Source organism: Rhinatrema bivittatum, chromosome 1, assembly GCF_901001135.1.
Source record: "Rhinatrema bivittatum chromosome 1, aRhiBiv1.1, whole genome shotgun sequence".
In the NCBI taxonomy this organism is placed as follows: domain Eukaryota; kingdom Metazoa; phylum Chordata; class Amphibia; order Gymnophiona; family Rhinatrematidae; genus Rhinatrema; species Rhinatrema bivittatum.
Genome location: NC_042615.1, coordinates 424,052,662 through 424,069,246, shown reverse-complemented (window position 1 = coordinate 424,069,246; position 16,585 = coordinate 424,052,662). Strand labels below are relative to the sequence as shown.

At 44.3% G+C, this 16,585-nt stretch overlaps 1 protein-coding gene across 1 annotated transcript in view; it reads right to left on the bottom strand.

Annotated features, from left to right (window-relative positions):
- LOC115096851 (stimulated by retinoic acid gene 6 protein-like) overlaps positions 1-16,585 on the bottom strand; it is a 225,523-nt gene that overhangs the window by 31,287 nt on the left and 177,651 nt on the right. Inside the window, exons 13-15 of the mRNA XM_029612056.1 lie at positions 16,230-16,278; positions 16,024-16,141; positions 8,565-8,684 (exon numbers count right to left, since the gene is read on the bottom strand). Of these exons, the coding sequence (XP_029467916.1) occupies positions 8,565-8,684; positions 16,024-16,141; positions 16,230-16,278 (287 nt within the window). The remainder of the gene's footprint in view (positions 1-8,564; positions 8,685-16,023; positions 16,142-16,229; positions 16,279-16,585) is intronic.

Genomic DNA, 16,585 nt, shown 5'->3' with positions numbered 1-16,585 from the left:
GACCTCCCTACCATAATCACTTTCTTCTCCCTTCCCCCAAAACACCTTGGCATAATAACCTTCCCTTTCCTCACCCTCACACCTCCCTGGCATAACAATCTTCCCTTCTCTCTCTCCAAACCCTTTGCATAATTATCTTCCCTCACCTCCCCGCCCCCCCCCCCCCCGCCCCCCCTTAATTCTCTTTCCTGGATTCTTTTTCCCCTATGGCATCATCAGTCCCTTATCAGTTTCTCCCTCTCCCCCAACCTTTCATGGCTGCTCTGGAGGCTTCAACAGTAACAGAAACAAATTCATCCCAGGGCCAGAGCTGCTGTGTGTACTCCAGCTGGCACTGCAGTTCCTTGCCTCTCCACCTCCTCCTGCATGGGCCTTCTGTAACTAAGGAAATTTGTATGAGGGAAGGGCCTGCTGGAGCATACATGGCAGCTTTGGCCCCATGCTGCCTATCTTTTCTGTTAAACTGTGCTCTCAGTTTGGCCGTCCAGTGCTCCCACAGTCCAGAGCCTGGGGTTTTGCGCCCCCCCCCCCCCCCTCGGTATACCACTTCCAGGTCCCCTTGTTTATTCATATAGAGCATTGCCACTTGGATGTCATTTGGATCAGAATTATTTTTCCTTAATGGAGATGAGAGAATACTCTGAATGCATGTTGCATGGCTCGTAGCTCCAAGAGGTTCATCTGAAATAGATGTTCACTCACCAACTAGAATCCCCGAGTTTGGAAGGAACCCATGTGTACACCCCACCCACTAATGGACACATCCATTGTCAGTGGTGAGACTTGATGAGATAGAATTCAAAGAGGAGTACCTATCTCCAGGACCTGTGGATCTAGCCACCAAAGAAGAGACATTGTTATCTCCCTGGTAACCTTCATGAAATGTAACAGGGCAGCAGCAATTGATCCCACAGGGCGCAGAGGTCCCACTGGAGAATTATGTTGAGGTGTGTCATAGGGACCACAAACACTGCTGATGATTTTCTACCGCTGCTCAAGGAATAGGTGATTTTCTGTCGATAAGCAGGCTGAATTAGCCATGCAGAGCGGGGCAGATCCGGAAAGGGGTCCTCTAGCAATATCAAGGCAATGGACCGCAGAGCGGGGTACACCGGAGAGGATCCCAATGTAGGTATCGCAGTATTGATCCGCAGCATGGTTACTCAAAGTGTCAGGAGACAAGGATGTAGTTCCGTAGAAAGCCTCGGGAAGCAGGGCAGGCAGGAGTCCGGGTGAAGGTCCTACGAGAAATGGATAGCCAAGAGACGAGGAAGGCCCCTGAGGAGTGGGTACCCAATAGTCTCACACCACGGAAGCAGGAACCAGAGCAAGTTGAAGAGAAAGTAGGTAGATTCAGCAAGATGAACTCGTTGCCAAGTTGTCGGCTGTCTGGGCCGGCGAGCTTAAGTATTGAAGCTGAGTGACGTCATCTGATGGGGACGCCCCCGAGGTTCCCGCCATGACGTGGTTAAAGCAGGTCGGGGAGTGCGTGCGCGTGCCTAGGGAACCCCGTGGGTAAGATGGCGGTCGGCGGTGTCCATGCTGGTCAGGTGGGCCCAGGAATGGAGGCTGGAAGGCCGGCAGTAGATGGAGAGGCCGCGAATTCGCTCAACGGAGCCAAAGCAGTAAAAAAGGAGGTGAACAACAGAGGTCGCAGCCGTCTGTGGCCGTGGAGCATAACAATCGTGTTTTCTCACACTGTGTTTTTTTCTTAAAATTTTTTTTGCAGTCTCAGCCGGCCCAAGGGTCCACGATCCTAACAGGACATCCATGACAAACTAACAAACCTACTATGCTTGGGTGAAATCTCTTTGGCAATTGGCTAAGAGATACTGTTGCCAAAATTAAGGACCAAAATGTGGCAGTTCAATCTCTTTCATCAATGTTGGACTCCCAGTCCACGTCCAGAAGATTTTACCAACCAAATTGAAAATCCTATCAAAGGAGGCCATTCAAACAGTTTTAGACCTTCAGACTGTAATCTTATCAACAATTCCAACAACCTCATCCGCAGCTGCAATAATCTCAATCGAGACCATGTCAAATGTATCAGAATCAGCCAAAGCCTCCACAAATAGCACCCCAAAAGCCCCCTCAGTCTTTTTGAGAATAGTGCAGCCACCGCCTCTCTTACCAGTAGGAGCCAGAATAACTCAGTTTTCCTCAGAGTGGAGTTGGATCACTTCAGATCAGTGGATCCTAAAGATAGTGAGCGAAAGGTATCACCTAGATTTCACTATTGCACCCTCCCTTCCCCACCTTGCCAAACAGTTGAAGGATGTGTACCAGTTGTCTCTGTTGCAACATGGCAGTGGCTCATTTACAGTGACAGGGAATCCAAATTTTTCCTATCTAGACAACTGGTTAATAGTCTCCCCAACCAAGCTTCATTGCAGGCACACCAGGAGACAACCATCAGATGCCTAGAGTCTCTGGGATTCCTTATCAACTACGAGAAGTCGGTATTCAAACTGACTCGAGTGCTGCAATTCATAGAAGTGAGACTAGACTTGATCTACTCTCTTGCCTTCCTCCCTTAAGACAGAATCAAAAGAATCCAAAATCTCGGTACAGAAGTACTTTGTAGATCGACAATTATAGTGCACCAGTTGCTGGTACTCCTGGGATACCTGGCATCGACCATTCATGTACTCTCTCATGTGCATGCACATCAGACACCTCCAGTGGGGGCTAAAATCTCAATGGTCCTAATACTTCCAACATATAAGAACATAAGAACATAAGTAAATGCCATACTGGGTCAGACCAAGGGTCCATCAAGCCCAGCATCCTGTTTCCAACAGTGGCCAATCCAGGCCATAAGAACCTGGCAAGTACCCAAAAACTAAGTCTATTCCATGTTACCATTGCTAATGGCAGTGGCTATTATCTAAGTGAACTTAATAGCAGGTAATGGACTTCTCCTCCAGGAACTTATCCAATCCTTTTTTAAACACAGCTATATTAATTGCACAAGGAAGATAACCCTATCAGACTCCATGCGCAGAGATGTACATTGGTGACTGCAGCCTAGAGTACTCACAGTGGGATCTCCCCTCCAGGAACCAACCCACACTCTCTTCCTCACCACAAATGCCTCCACTCATGGTTGGGGTGCTCATGTTCTAAGCTACAAAATGCAAGGCCTATTGTCTTTGCCCATACAGTCCCACCAAATCAACCTCCTAGAACTAAGAGCCATGAGATACGCTTTGAGAGCCTTTGCTCACCTGTTGAAAGGCCATACCCTCATGATTCACACAGACAGTCAGGTGATCATGTTCTCTGTGAACAAACAAGGAGGATCAGGCTCCTGGTTCTGTTGCCAGGAAGCAGTATGGATTTGAACTTGGGCCGTAAAAAACTCTGTGACTCTTCGTGCGACGTATTTGCCTGGACTAGCAAACACATTGGTGGAAAATCTGAGCAGAGTGTTTCACCCTCACGAGTGGTCCCCTCGACCAGTCGGTAGCCAACAAAATCTTTTGGCAATGGTTTCTCCCATGCTTGGACCTCTTTGCCATTGAGGACAATTGGAAGGTGAGGGAGTTCTGTTCAATCCATCCCAGCCATCTCAGAAAGACACAGAACGTCTTTCTTCTATCTTGGTCAACCAGCCTACTGTACTCTTTCCCCCCCAATTCCCCTGATCTCCAAAACAGTTCAGAAGTTCCTTCAGGACAGGGCACAAATGATTCTCATAGCTTCAGCATGATTGAGACAGCAATGGTTTGCGTATCTGGTGCAGTATTCAGAAGACAGGCCCATTTTCCTTGGTCACGAGCCATATCTCCTAACACAAGAATGGGGCTCCCTTCTTTATCCTCTCCACGCTTCCCTCAATCTGACAGCCTAGATGTTGAACATGAGATCTTGTAAGAGTTATCACTCCCCAAGCATTCAACAAATAATTGTAGCAGCAAGGAAACCTTCAACTAGAAATTATTCCTTCAAATGGAAAAGATATGCCAAGCGGTGTCAAGATAACGACATTAACCCCTTTTCTTCGTCACTGAGGGAGCTTCTTAATTATTTCTCCATCTCTCCCACTCTGGCTTGGCCAGTTTGTCAGTCAGGGTCCATTTGAGTGCCATAGCTGTTTACCACGAGAGAGACAAGGGCTCTTCGGTGGCTTCCCATCTGTTAGTGTCTCAGTTCATGAGAGGTCTTCTTAATCTTCATCCTTCCATCAGAAAACCGCCAGTTCCTTGAGATTTAAATATAGTCCTGTCTGCTCTTATGAAGTATCTTTTCAAGCCCCGACAATCGATCTATTTGAAATTCCTTACTCGGAAAGTGATCTTCCTCGTGGCTATCACCTTGACCCATCGGGTCATTGAACTCCAAGCCTCAGTACACTTCTTACCCTACTTACAGTTTTATCATGACAAGGTGGTGCTTAGAACACACCCCAAATTCCTGCCAGAGATGGTATCAGCTTTCCATATCAATCAAGTTATTTCTCTACCCATCTTTCTTCCCAAGCCACACCATAATAAGAGGGAAGAACTTCTCTAATCTTTGGATTGTAATCAAGCTCTAGCTTACTCTAATCAAAGGACACAGCCTCACCGAAGTTCTTCACAGCTATTCATTTCATTTAATCCCAATTTACTTGGTGTGGCAGTCTCCAAGAAAACAATCTACAACTGGATCACAGATTGCATTCGCTTCTGCCATGAATCCGTTCATTCTTCATTTCAAGGATCCATCAAAGTGTATCAAGTGTGGGCTGTGGCGTCCTCCATTGCTCTTCTTCAAGATGTACCAATCAAAGACATCTGCAGAGCATCTACCTGGTCATCTATCCATACTTTCACCTCTCACTACTGCCTGGACCAGCTAGCAGCATCTGATAGCAGATTGGGACATGCAGTGTTATGCAGTGGAAAAGACATGTCCACCAGGAGCCCAGGGTAAAAAAAGAAGGTGGGGGAAAGGAGGTTGGGTGAACGAGAAATGTAACTAATTCAGACAGATTCCTCTCCTTTGGCTAATAAGCCTGCTTATCGACGGAAAAAAGCAAGTTTGCTTACCGTAAATGGTATTTTCCATAGACAAAAGGATGAATTAGCCATTCAAATCCTTCCTCATCCCTGGACATGTGTATTGTAACTATCCAGATCTCAAAACAGCCAAATATCTTTTTCATAACATTGAGGAGACCGATGATGTGCTATGCGCGGGAAGAGCCATGCAGGCGCAGCACATCGAAGCTTTGCCTTCACGGAGAAAAGTCCACGAGAGTGCTGTTAATGACGTCACCCAAACAGCATGGCTAATTCATCCTGCTATCTGTGGAAAATACCATTTATGGCAAGCAAACTTGCTTATCCTTCCTTCTATTGGAGGAGTTGTACTCTGAGAATAAAGTCTGATAAAAAATTTGAACCAGCCTCAGACTGGCCTTAATGTGGCTCCTTAAGTTGACATCCTTCACGTGGGCATCCTCGTGCTGGATGCCCACAAAGCACAGGTGGGGAATCATACCACTGAAATTGGTAAAAGGGGTGTCTCTGGAAGAAGGAATGTTTATAAGTAAAGTAAAATTATCTAGAGGAAGACAGCTGCTCGGCCTCTGCTGATAGGAACTGAATGGCTGCATACTACTCCTTAATCTGGACAATAGTTTATCTGACCTTGTCCTTGAAGAGATTGTTGCCTGAGCACAGGACCTTGGCCAGTTTTTTTTATGAACGTCCTCACCTAGGCTATTGGCTCTCAACCAAGCCATCTGGCCTGCACTAATTTTTGATGCAGAAGATCTTGCCACGGTATCAAAATTCATACACTGACTAGAGAAGAAGACGCTTGCACTCTTCCACACCCAGAAGGGCCTCCTGATAGTGCTCTGGCTCCCTGTCAAGAGACTCTACCAAAGGTTTCTGCTTTTCTATGCTGTCATGTAAGTATTGTACCATGTAAAGTTGGTGGGCTGCTGTGTGGGCATTTAGCATTGAGCTCTGGAAGAATTTCTTCCAAAGTTATCCAAAAGCCAAGGGTCTTTACTTGGCGGGAGTGTTAGAAAAAATTTCTAGTCTTTTTAGCCCATTTCAAAGTGACAACAGGTTTTGGTGGAAATGAATATTCCAGCAGGTCAGGAAAGGGGTCTAAAGGAATCCCATTAAATTCTTCCTTTGAACTGAGAGGTGGAGGGAGATTAGCCATGACCCCAGTGAAGACAATGGCAATCAGGGTGGAGTCCTCAGTTGTTTCAGAGGGGAATACTGCTGGGGCATGATCCATATGGTAGTGTCCTGTGCTCCATCTTTGGACATACTAGACTCCTTCAGAGAGAGGAATGGTACACCCAACTGATGAGGGCTAATTTCCACCACTGGGACAGCTCCTGGGTCGGAGGTGAGAGGGAATCCCCCTTATGGGAACAAATTTGACATTCTGGACAGAAGAGGCTGAAGGATGCCCTCCTTGTCATTGGCTACCAATGAAGTAAAGAAAATCTTCACTAATTCAGCCAACTGGTCCATGGACCAGGACTGTTGTGTCCTCTGATCCAGAGATGGAGAAGAGACATCTTTTTTTGAAACCAGTATAGGGTAATCCTTCTGAGAAGCAATTATTGGACTCCAGGAAGTGATATCTCCTGGGTTAACTGCGCTGGTGGCTACATAGAGAAGGACTGAAGTAAGTTTGGAGATTAAAAAAAGAAAAAAGGTAGGAGGGAAAGGGCGAGGGAGGTAGGGGAAGGGAAGGAAAGGTGGGGTGGGGGGGGGTAGGGAATGGGGGAATGCTGCGCAGCTTGGCACGCACAAGGTGCACAATCGTGCACCCCCTTTCGCGTGCCGACCCCGGATTTTATAACTTGTGTGCGCCTGCACGCGCAAGTTATAAAATCGGGTGTACATGTGCGCGCGCCAGGTAGCGCGTGCACATGTACGCCCATGCACAACCTTTTAAAATCTACCCCTATATGATGTACAAGGGTCTTTGGTTTTTCCTGTACCATCCACTTTACACAGAGGATGCATGAATTGCATTAATTTATTTGTATCCATTTATTTATAGCTTTCACATGGTGACCTACTCAGAGCTGCTTATAAATATGAAATGAACTTAATGAAAAGAGAATAATATGAAGACCCTTTGCAAATAAAGTTTTTTGGTCCAAATTTTTTTTTTTTTTTTTTTACAACAGCCAGAATTTGGGTAACCCTCTCCCCACCAATATCTCCTGCTATTTACCATCTTCTGGCCAAAATAAATCAAACTCATAGTTGTTTAAATTTAGAGAAAACCACTGGATCATCAAGTCTAATCTTAGGGGCTCATTCACATAGCTGCATTAGGCCGTTTACTGTGTGGTAAATGGCCTAACATGGGAATAGCGCAAGGTATTTGAAATACTTTGTGTTATATAGCTCCTGGCATCATGCATATTAAAAAGAGTTGATTAGTATGTTCATGCAGCTATTTAGCTTATCCATACCCTAAACTATGAAAATCAAATAACACAGCCTGCCTGAAAAATTGCAAGCCATGCTATTTGAATAGGTGTTAGCTATAACTCTTGAGTTGTAGCTAACTCCCCTGGGAGCATCGGGACATTAAACGCATGTCCTGATGCTCCTAGGGCCCTGTCTTAAAGGGGGCCACTCAGCCCTGAGTCATCCCCCCGCCCCCCGAAAAAAACCCTGTGGCTCTCCATAAGACACTTTCTCCTGCCACCTTCTACCCATGCATTTGGCCCTTGCTTAAAAATAAAAAGTTTTTAAAGTTGGCACCAGGTCCTACCCCTAAGCCCTCCCCTTTCAGTACTGTGATAGGGGTATAGTGCTGGTGAGTGCCATTTTTTAAAATGGCCACCACCAGGCCTGGAGCCTAGGGGGCACTTCAGGTCCACACTAGACCACCAGGGTGCAATCTGCAAGTTCTTTGGGGATCTGGAGGGTGGGAGAATTGGACTTCTGGGGGCCTTAATATTTACTGAAAGGAAAGGGGTTGGGGTGCTGGCAAGGGCTAGTGCCAACTTTAAAACATTTTCATTTTTTTATTTTGAAATAATGGCCACCTCCAGGGCTGGCAGAAGGGGTAGAACAAGGTGGTCTATGGGATCACTGGGATTTTTGTTATTTTGAGGGGGTGACTTTGGGCCGAGGGGCCCCTTTAAATCAAGGTGGCCCCACAGTCTCGTGATTGCTAGCATGTGAGTTTTTTGGGCTACTTCAAGCCATGGTATTTTCCCATGGCATTTTACTGGGGGAAAAATACCACAGAACCCACAAAGGGACAGAGCCAATTACCGCAGCTTTGTGATTCTCACAGTATTTTTCCCACAGACCATTTTTCCCAGGGAAAAATACTCCCACGATATCAATTAGCCCCTTAGTGACCTAAAAGCTCTCTCTGTATGGTTATTCACAGGAAACTGAAAGCAAAGCTTCCTGTGCACCTGTAACTTGAAGCATAATAAAGGAAAATGTTCATTCTTCACCCTACATATGACAATCACTTTAAATGCCTGAACCAGCCTTTCACCTATATTCTAATTACAGGATCATACTCAAATTCTTTGTTAAATATGAATTAGTTGTTCAACCACTGACCTGTTGTTGAGAGCTAATGGTTTCTTCTTATCTTCAGGTGAAATTTTTGGTTGAAGGAAATACTTTGATGCTATTCTAATCTGTAATACCATAAGCGATATGACGACCACAAATGTAAGACTAGAATAGAACACACAAAAACATTAAGAGGCCTATTTACTAAAGATTTTCTCCCATTTTGTGTGGATGGGGAAAATGCTAAATACACAGGTCAGTATTTGGAAGTATACATAGTGGCAGATGTGTCAGTTTTGTAGATAATTAATTTTTCACACTACTGAGGTGTTTTTGAGCATATGTGTGTGGGTTAAATTTGTAGACAGAAAGGAAGTAGAATTGTAGAGAGGGTGAGATGGGCAGGGCCAGGGTCATGTTTGACCTAATCAAAGAGGTGGGACCAAGGATAGGTGTAAACACGCACACACATTTATATATATACACACACACACCCATATATATATATATATATATATATATATATATATGGGGGTGAAAAAGAGGCTCTTGAACAAGGGTTCCATGGGATTAGGCTGAAAGGGAGTAGTATATACACACACACATATATATATATAGGAGGCTGTTTCATTCATTCACTACCCTCTCTGCAAAGAAATACTTCTCAGATTACTCCTGAATCTACTCCCTTTCAGCCTAATCCCATGGAACCCTTGTTCAAGAGCCTCTTTTTCTTTGAAAGAGATTTGCCTCCTTCACATAGAAACTTTGGAGTAGGGGGGTGCATTCGTTTTCGATGTATTGGCAATCTGCAACGTATATGTCCCTATTCGTTGTATTCGTGGGATCATGAAACGTATGGCGAACCCCCATGAATACAACATATCTAACGAATAAAGCCCCCATCCTCCTGACCCCCCCAAGACTTACCAAAAGTCCCTGGTGGTCCAGCGGGGTCCTGGCGCGATCTCCTGCACTCGGGCCGTCGGCTGCCTGTATTCAAAATGGCACCGATAGCCTTTGCCCTCACTATGTCACAGGGGCTACCGGTGCCATTGGTTGGCCCCTGTCACATGGTAGGAGCAATGGACGGCCGGCGCCATCCGGTGCTCCATGTGACAGGGGCCGACCAATGGCACCGGTAACCCCTGTGACATAGTAAGGGCAAAGGCTATCGGCGCCATTTTGAATACCGGCAGCCGACGGCCCGAGTGCAGGAGATCGCTCCAGGACCCCCACTGGACCACCAGGGACTTTTGGCAAGTCTTGGGGGGGTCCTGGAGCGATCTGAACTCGGGCTGTCAGCTGCCAATATTCAAAATGGTGCCGATAGCCTTTGCCCTTACTATGTCACAAGGGCCGACCAATGGCACTGGTAGCCCCTGTGACATAGTGAGTGCAGGATATGGCTCCAGGACCCCCGCTGGACCACCAGAGACTTTTGGCAAGTCTTGGGGGGTCAGGAGGGTGGGGGGTTGTAGTTAATTAAATTTAAAGGGTTGGGATGGGGTTTTTTTTGGGAAACGAATACATACGTAACTAATGAACGGATCGGGGTCCCTCGAGAATGGATGCAACGGATTTGGCTCCCCACGAATACGAATACCAAATGGGACGAATCCGTCCCTGCTGTACATCCCTACTTTGGAGGTATTTTAATGTCTCTATCATATCTCCCCTATCTTGCCTTTCCTCCAGGGCAGGTGTTTTCAACTCAGTCCTCAGGACACACCTAGAGGTAGTTCAGGCAAATCTATCTCATGCATATTTATTATGGATATCCTGAAAACCTGGCTGATTAGGTGTGTCCTGAGGACTGGGTTGAGAACCACTGCTCTAGGGAATACATCTTTAGATCTTTAAGTCTGTCCCAATGTGCTTTAGAACAAACACCACTGACCATTTTAGTAGCCACCCTCTGGAACAGTTCCAACCAATTTATATCTTTTTGAAGATATGGTCTCCAGAATTGTACACAGCATTAAATGAGGTCTCACCAGTGACTTATACAGGGGCAATATCACCTTTTTTCTGCTGACCAGGCTCCCCTCTGTGCACCCAAGCATCTTTCTGGCTCTTACCATTGACTTATCTACCTGTTTGACCACATTAAGATCATCAGATATATCATCCCCAGATCACACTCTTCTTTCATGCTTAAAAGAATTTCACCCACCTATACTGTACCATTTCTTTGGGTTTTTGCATGACTCTGAATATTTTAACATTAAATCTTTGCTGACAGACTCTAGTCCATTTCTTGAGATTCCCTCATGTTTTCCTGGCTGTCTACCCTGTTGCAGACTTTGGTGTAATCCGCGAACCCCCCCCCCCGCACAAACTATCCCATGCAATCTTTCCACAATGCAATTTGCAAAAATGTTGAAAAAAACTAGTTCCAGGGACTGATCTCTGCAGCACATCCCTAGTTAAGGTTATTGGAGTTAGGCATGTTTGGTATAGTTGTTGCGTTTGGTAGACCGCAGACCCATCCTGCAGCCTGCCGCCCTTAACTCCAGGCCAGGCCTGTCAGTGCTTCCGCCCGATGCCACAGCATTCCAGTGAGGCGTGGCTGTCCTACCGAGCCTGTTGCCACTTCCCTGAAGGCTCCTTGGTGTAGGATTGTCCACTGAGTGCGACAAAGGGCCGCACCACAGTAGCTTCTCCTCAGCGCGGTAGGACACCACCGGCTCCCAGGAACGGGGTCCTCCATAGGGTGCACACATGCTAACTGCCCTTTACATAAATGGCCACTGACGGAAAAACTGGAGAGGTGCCCCTTGATGACATCACCTAGCCAGCCCTGAGTCTGACTCCCATCCAGTGCCTCGGCAATAGGTCATCTTGCTTAGAGAAATGCTTGCCAACATGTTCCTGTTCCTAATCCTGCTGCATGTCTCCTGAATTCCCGTGTCTCGTTACTGTTCCTCTTGGCAGTCCAGTTTGTCTTCAGTATTTGCCTTGTGGTCAATCTTCCCTCATCTGTCTTCATCATCTCTCCTGTTCCTGTGGCCCCTCGTCCTCTTCTCCAATCCTTGGATTGGACTCCTGGCCTTGACCTCAGAATGGCTCTGTCTTGGATTGGATTCTGGTTTGACCCTGGGACTGGCCCCTGATGCTGCCTGACCTCTGCCTACCACTGACCACTGCCTTCGCACCATTCTGATTGTACTCCAACTGCCATGACCACTGCCTGGACCTAGACACTCTAAGAACATAAGAAATTGCCATGCTGGGTCAGACCAAGGGTCCATCAAGCCCAGCATTCTGTTTCCAACAGAGGCTAAACCAAGCCACAAGAACTGGCAATTACCCAAACACTGATGCAATTAATAGCAGTAGCTATTCCCTAAGTAAACTTGATTAATAGCCATTAATGGACTTCTCCTCCAAGAACTGATCCAAAACTTTTTTGAACCCAGCTACACTAACTGCACTAACCACATCCTCTGGCAACAAATTCCAGAACTTTATTGTGCATTGAGTGAAACGATTGAAAAAACACTGAATTTCGCAATGTTATACCTAGACATAATAAAACAACTATTAAACCAAATGGAACTAGTAATCAACATCGAAAAAACGGAATTTATACATCTTGAACGAAAAAACATTGAAAGAATTCAAAATCCCATCCGACTAAAAAATGGCAAATCAGTTGAGCTAACTGATAAAGCTAGAAACCTAGGAGTAATTATAGACATGGAACTAAGCCTAAAACAACACATATCAATAAAAGCAAGAGAATGCTACGCCAAACTAATGGTCCTTAGAAGACTAAAACCCTTATTAAATCAGGAACACTTTTGTACAGTATTACAAGCATTAATATTTGCCAGCACGGACTATTGTAACACACTTTTCCTAGGATTGCCATACACTACTATCAGACCACTGCAAATACTACAAAACTCGGCTGCCAGAATACTTACTGGTAAAGGCAGAAGAGAAAGAGATCATATCACCCAGACACTTGCAGATTTACATTGGCTCCCAATAGAACAAAGAGTGCAATTTAAAACACTATGCACAGTGCATAAACTAATAAATGACGAACATGCTGACTGGCTAATCACCGCACTACGATTACATGTCCTTCAAAGAAATCTCAGATCGGCCAATAGATCTCTACTAACCATACCCTCAGTCAAAACAGCAAAGTTGACCCAAGTTAGAGAGAGAGCACTATCTTTGGCAGGACCATTATTATGGAACACATTACCCCTGGAATTAAGACTAATGAAAGAATTAAAAGTCTTCAAAAAAGGCTTAAAAACATGGCTCTTCAAAAAAGCATTTCACAGTGAGGTAGCTGAATAACAACACATAAAAACAGCTGAAAGTCACCAGTAAAAAAGCAGACTTGCTTATTTTTTTATTATTTTTCTCATATTTAAGTATTAAATTAGAAAGACAGTATAAACATATGATTACACTAACAATCATAAAAGGTAACCACACCCATTCACCATTTAGAGTATATTATTGAACTATGTAACCGTATAATACTGGCACCTTATGGATAATTTAGAAAATAAACCAAACATATTTGTGCCTAGCTGTAAACCGTTGTGATGGTGCTCTGCTGAATGACGGCATAGAAAAGTGTTAAATAAATAAATAAATAAAAATAATTTTCTCCGATTAGTCTTAAATGTGCTACTTGCTAACTTCATGGAATGCCCCCTAGTCCTTCTATTATTCGAAAATGTAAATAACCGAATCACATCTACTCGTTCAAGACCTCTCATGATCTTAAAGACCTCTATCATATCCCCCCCCCCCTCAGCCGTCTCTTCTCCAAGCTGAACAGCCCTAACCTCTTCAGCCTTTCCTCATAGGGGAGCTGTTCCATCCCCTTTATCATTTTGGTTGCCCTTCTCTGTACCTTCTCCATCGCAACTATATCTTTTTTGAGATGCGGCAACCAGAATTGTACACAGTATTCAAGGTGCGGTCTCACCATGGAGCAATATAGAGGCATTATGACATTTTCCGTTTTATTAACCATTCCCTTCCTAATAATTCCTAACATTCTGTTTGCTTTTTTGACTGCTGCAGCACACTGAGCCGACGGTTTTAAAGTATTATCCACTATGATGCCTAGATCCTTTTCCTGGGTGGTAGCTCCTAATATGGAACCTAACATTGTGTAACTACTGCAAGGGTTATTTTTCCCTATATGCAACACCTTGCACTTGTCCACATTAAATTTCACCTGCCATTTGGATGCCCAATCTTCCAGTCTTGCAAGGTCCTCCTGTAATTTATCACAGTCTGCTTGTGATTTAACTACTCTGAATAATTTTGTATCATCCGCAAATTTGATAACCTCACTCGTCGTATTCCTTTCCAGATCATTTATATATATATTGAAAAGCACCGGTCCAAGTACAGATCCCTGAGGCACTCCACTGTTTACTCTTTTCTACTGAGAAAATTTACCATTTAATCCTACTCTCTGGTCTTTTAACCAGTTTGTAATCTACGAAAGGACATCGCCTCCTATCCCATGACTTTTTAGTTTTCTTAGAAGCTTCTCATGAGGGACTTTGTCAAACGCCTTCTGAAAATCCAAATACACTTGAAGCAGATTTGTTAGGCAAGACTTCCCTTGGGTAAATCCATGTTGACTATGTTCCATTAAATCATGTCTTTCTATATGCTCTACGATTTTGAACTTGAGAATAGTTTCCACTATTTTTCCCGGCACTGAAGTCAGGCTCACTGGTCTATAGTTACCCTGATCGCCCCTGGAGCCTTTTTTAAATATTGGGGTTACATTGGCCACCCTCCAATTTTCAGGTACAGTGGATGATTTTAATGAACTCAGCCTGCCTCGATCACAGCCTGAACTTGACCTTGTCTGACTGCTGCCTGCCTGGATCACTGCTTGCCCCAACCTCGCTTCTTCCCCCACGCTGGCCTGCCATGACTTCATCCCGAAGGACATTCCTCTACTTCACAGAGGCCTGTACCTAAGACCAGCCGGCCCCAGCACTCGAGGGTTCAACCTAAGCGAAATATAGGCTGGTATTGGCAAAGCTCCAATTAGGCCTCTGCTCCTGCCAGCTCCGCCTGCCCATGATGGGGACCTGCGGGGCTCCTTCCTGCAGATAGTGCCAACTCTCCCTCAGCCTAAGGGTCCATGTCCATAACAATAGTCTATAACTGTTTCCCCTCTTATTTTGATGGATTGTTTCAGCAGGTGTCCCTGAGTGACTTTCCCTCAGCAGAGTTTTCTCTGCAGATTGGGGTCCCCAAGGGCTCCCTTCTATTGCCGTTGTTTAATTTCTTTTTTAGAACTTTAGCAGTGCTCATTCACAGTCATGATATTGTGTTTCATATCCATGCAGACGATGTGCAGTTGTATTCCCCACTCGTTTATCTCTTCTGAATTAAATGCCAGTCTTGCTGCTATTTGGGAATGGACAAGAAAGAATAAGTTGCATTTGAATCCTTTTAATTCTGAAACTATTCAGATTGGCTCTGAAAGGGAGCTCCCAGTAGATATTAATATTCAGCTTGGTTCCGGAAGTTCAATACATGCTTTTCAACAGAAAATCCAAAATCTGGGGTCATTTTTTGATGTAAGTTTAATGTTAAGGTTATTAGGAATGCATTTTTTTTCAGCTGTGTACCATCAGCAAACTGAAACAATAGTTTTAGTGTTCAGCCTTGATTTCACAATTGATCCTCGTCCGTGCACTTTATTAGGTACAATTTAAGACCTGCGTGTGATCGCACATGTGTACACGTTTGCTCTCTTGTGCACATCGATGCGCCAATTTTATAAGATTCATGCGTATATGCGCCCGTGTTATAAAATCAGCTATCTGCATGTATATGCACGCATGATTTTCTATTAATGCACCCATGTGCACACAAAGCCATCTCTAGCACGTAAGTGGGGGGAATTTTAGTAAGTATGCACAGCGACACAATAGGCCTTTTCCCAGTTTGCTCCCACTTTGCCCCAGTAAAGGAAAGGCCTTCCTAAACCCCTAGCTAACTTGCCTCCCTTTTACCCTATTAGCCCCGAGCATTCAAACCCCGCTGACTAGCCTAGTTTTTTTTGTTACACCACTTACATGCCGTCCATAGCAGAATTAAAGTTACGCAGTAGGGGTCTCCGGCACACGCTTGTGTGTGTAACTACTTAGATGCTGACATCATGGTGCAGTCCTGGCCTATATGTAAAATTTATGAACACGACATGCCAGAGGCCATGTGACAATCCTATTAGCTAATGAATGGGGATAAGGGGAGGAATGAATGGAGAGTAACTGGCTCTACTTTTATTGATCTTATTCAGGATTCTAGTGATGTTGTATGGAATTCTTGTGTCAATGAAGTGTAATTTTTTGGACTATTCTTTTTCTAAACTGATAAGTGCGCAGGTTTTTATTTGGATTTTTTTCAAGAAATGCAATAAGAAAGACAAAAGCTAGATCACTGATAAATGGGGTATACATATAAAAAAAAGACAACGTGACTCACTTACGCTGAAATTACTAAACCTTTTACTACTTTCAGTGCTTGGTTGTGCTGTATAGGGTAAACAATACCATATGTAAATATGAATCCAAAAATCATCAGGACAATGTGGAGGATAAAATAACCTACAAAAAGGAAAATAGCGTTACTAGTCGAAAATTAAAAATGGCATCTTGCAGAGATCACATATATATTGTTAAACTTCAAACATACCCCATAAAATGTATGCGATTTGCCAGCCAGAGTATCTTGCTATTGCAGCCTGAGATAAGACAATAACAATATATTTAACAGTTATTATCTAATCAATTTAGACAGGAATTTCCAAGATGTAATTCTTTTTTTATTTTTTGTCACTGAAAGCCATTTCTTCAAAACTGTTCCATATATTTTATGTATTTACATAATTGAATGCACATCTGTATTAATCAGTAGAAATGGGGCAAAATTTGATGCTTTTGGGCATCAGAGGAGGACAGTTCAAAACTAGGTTCAGCATATTAATAATATTTTGTATTTGAATCGAGTGAAGTTGAAGTGCGTGGGTGCTACGGAAGTGACCCTGTATC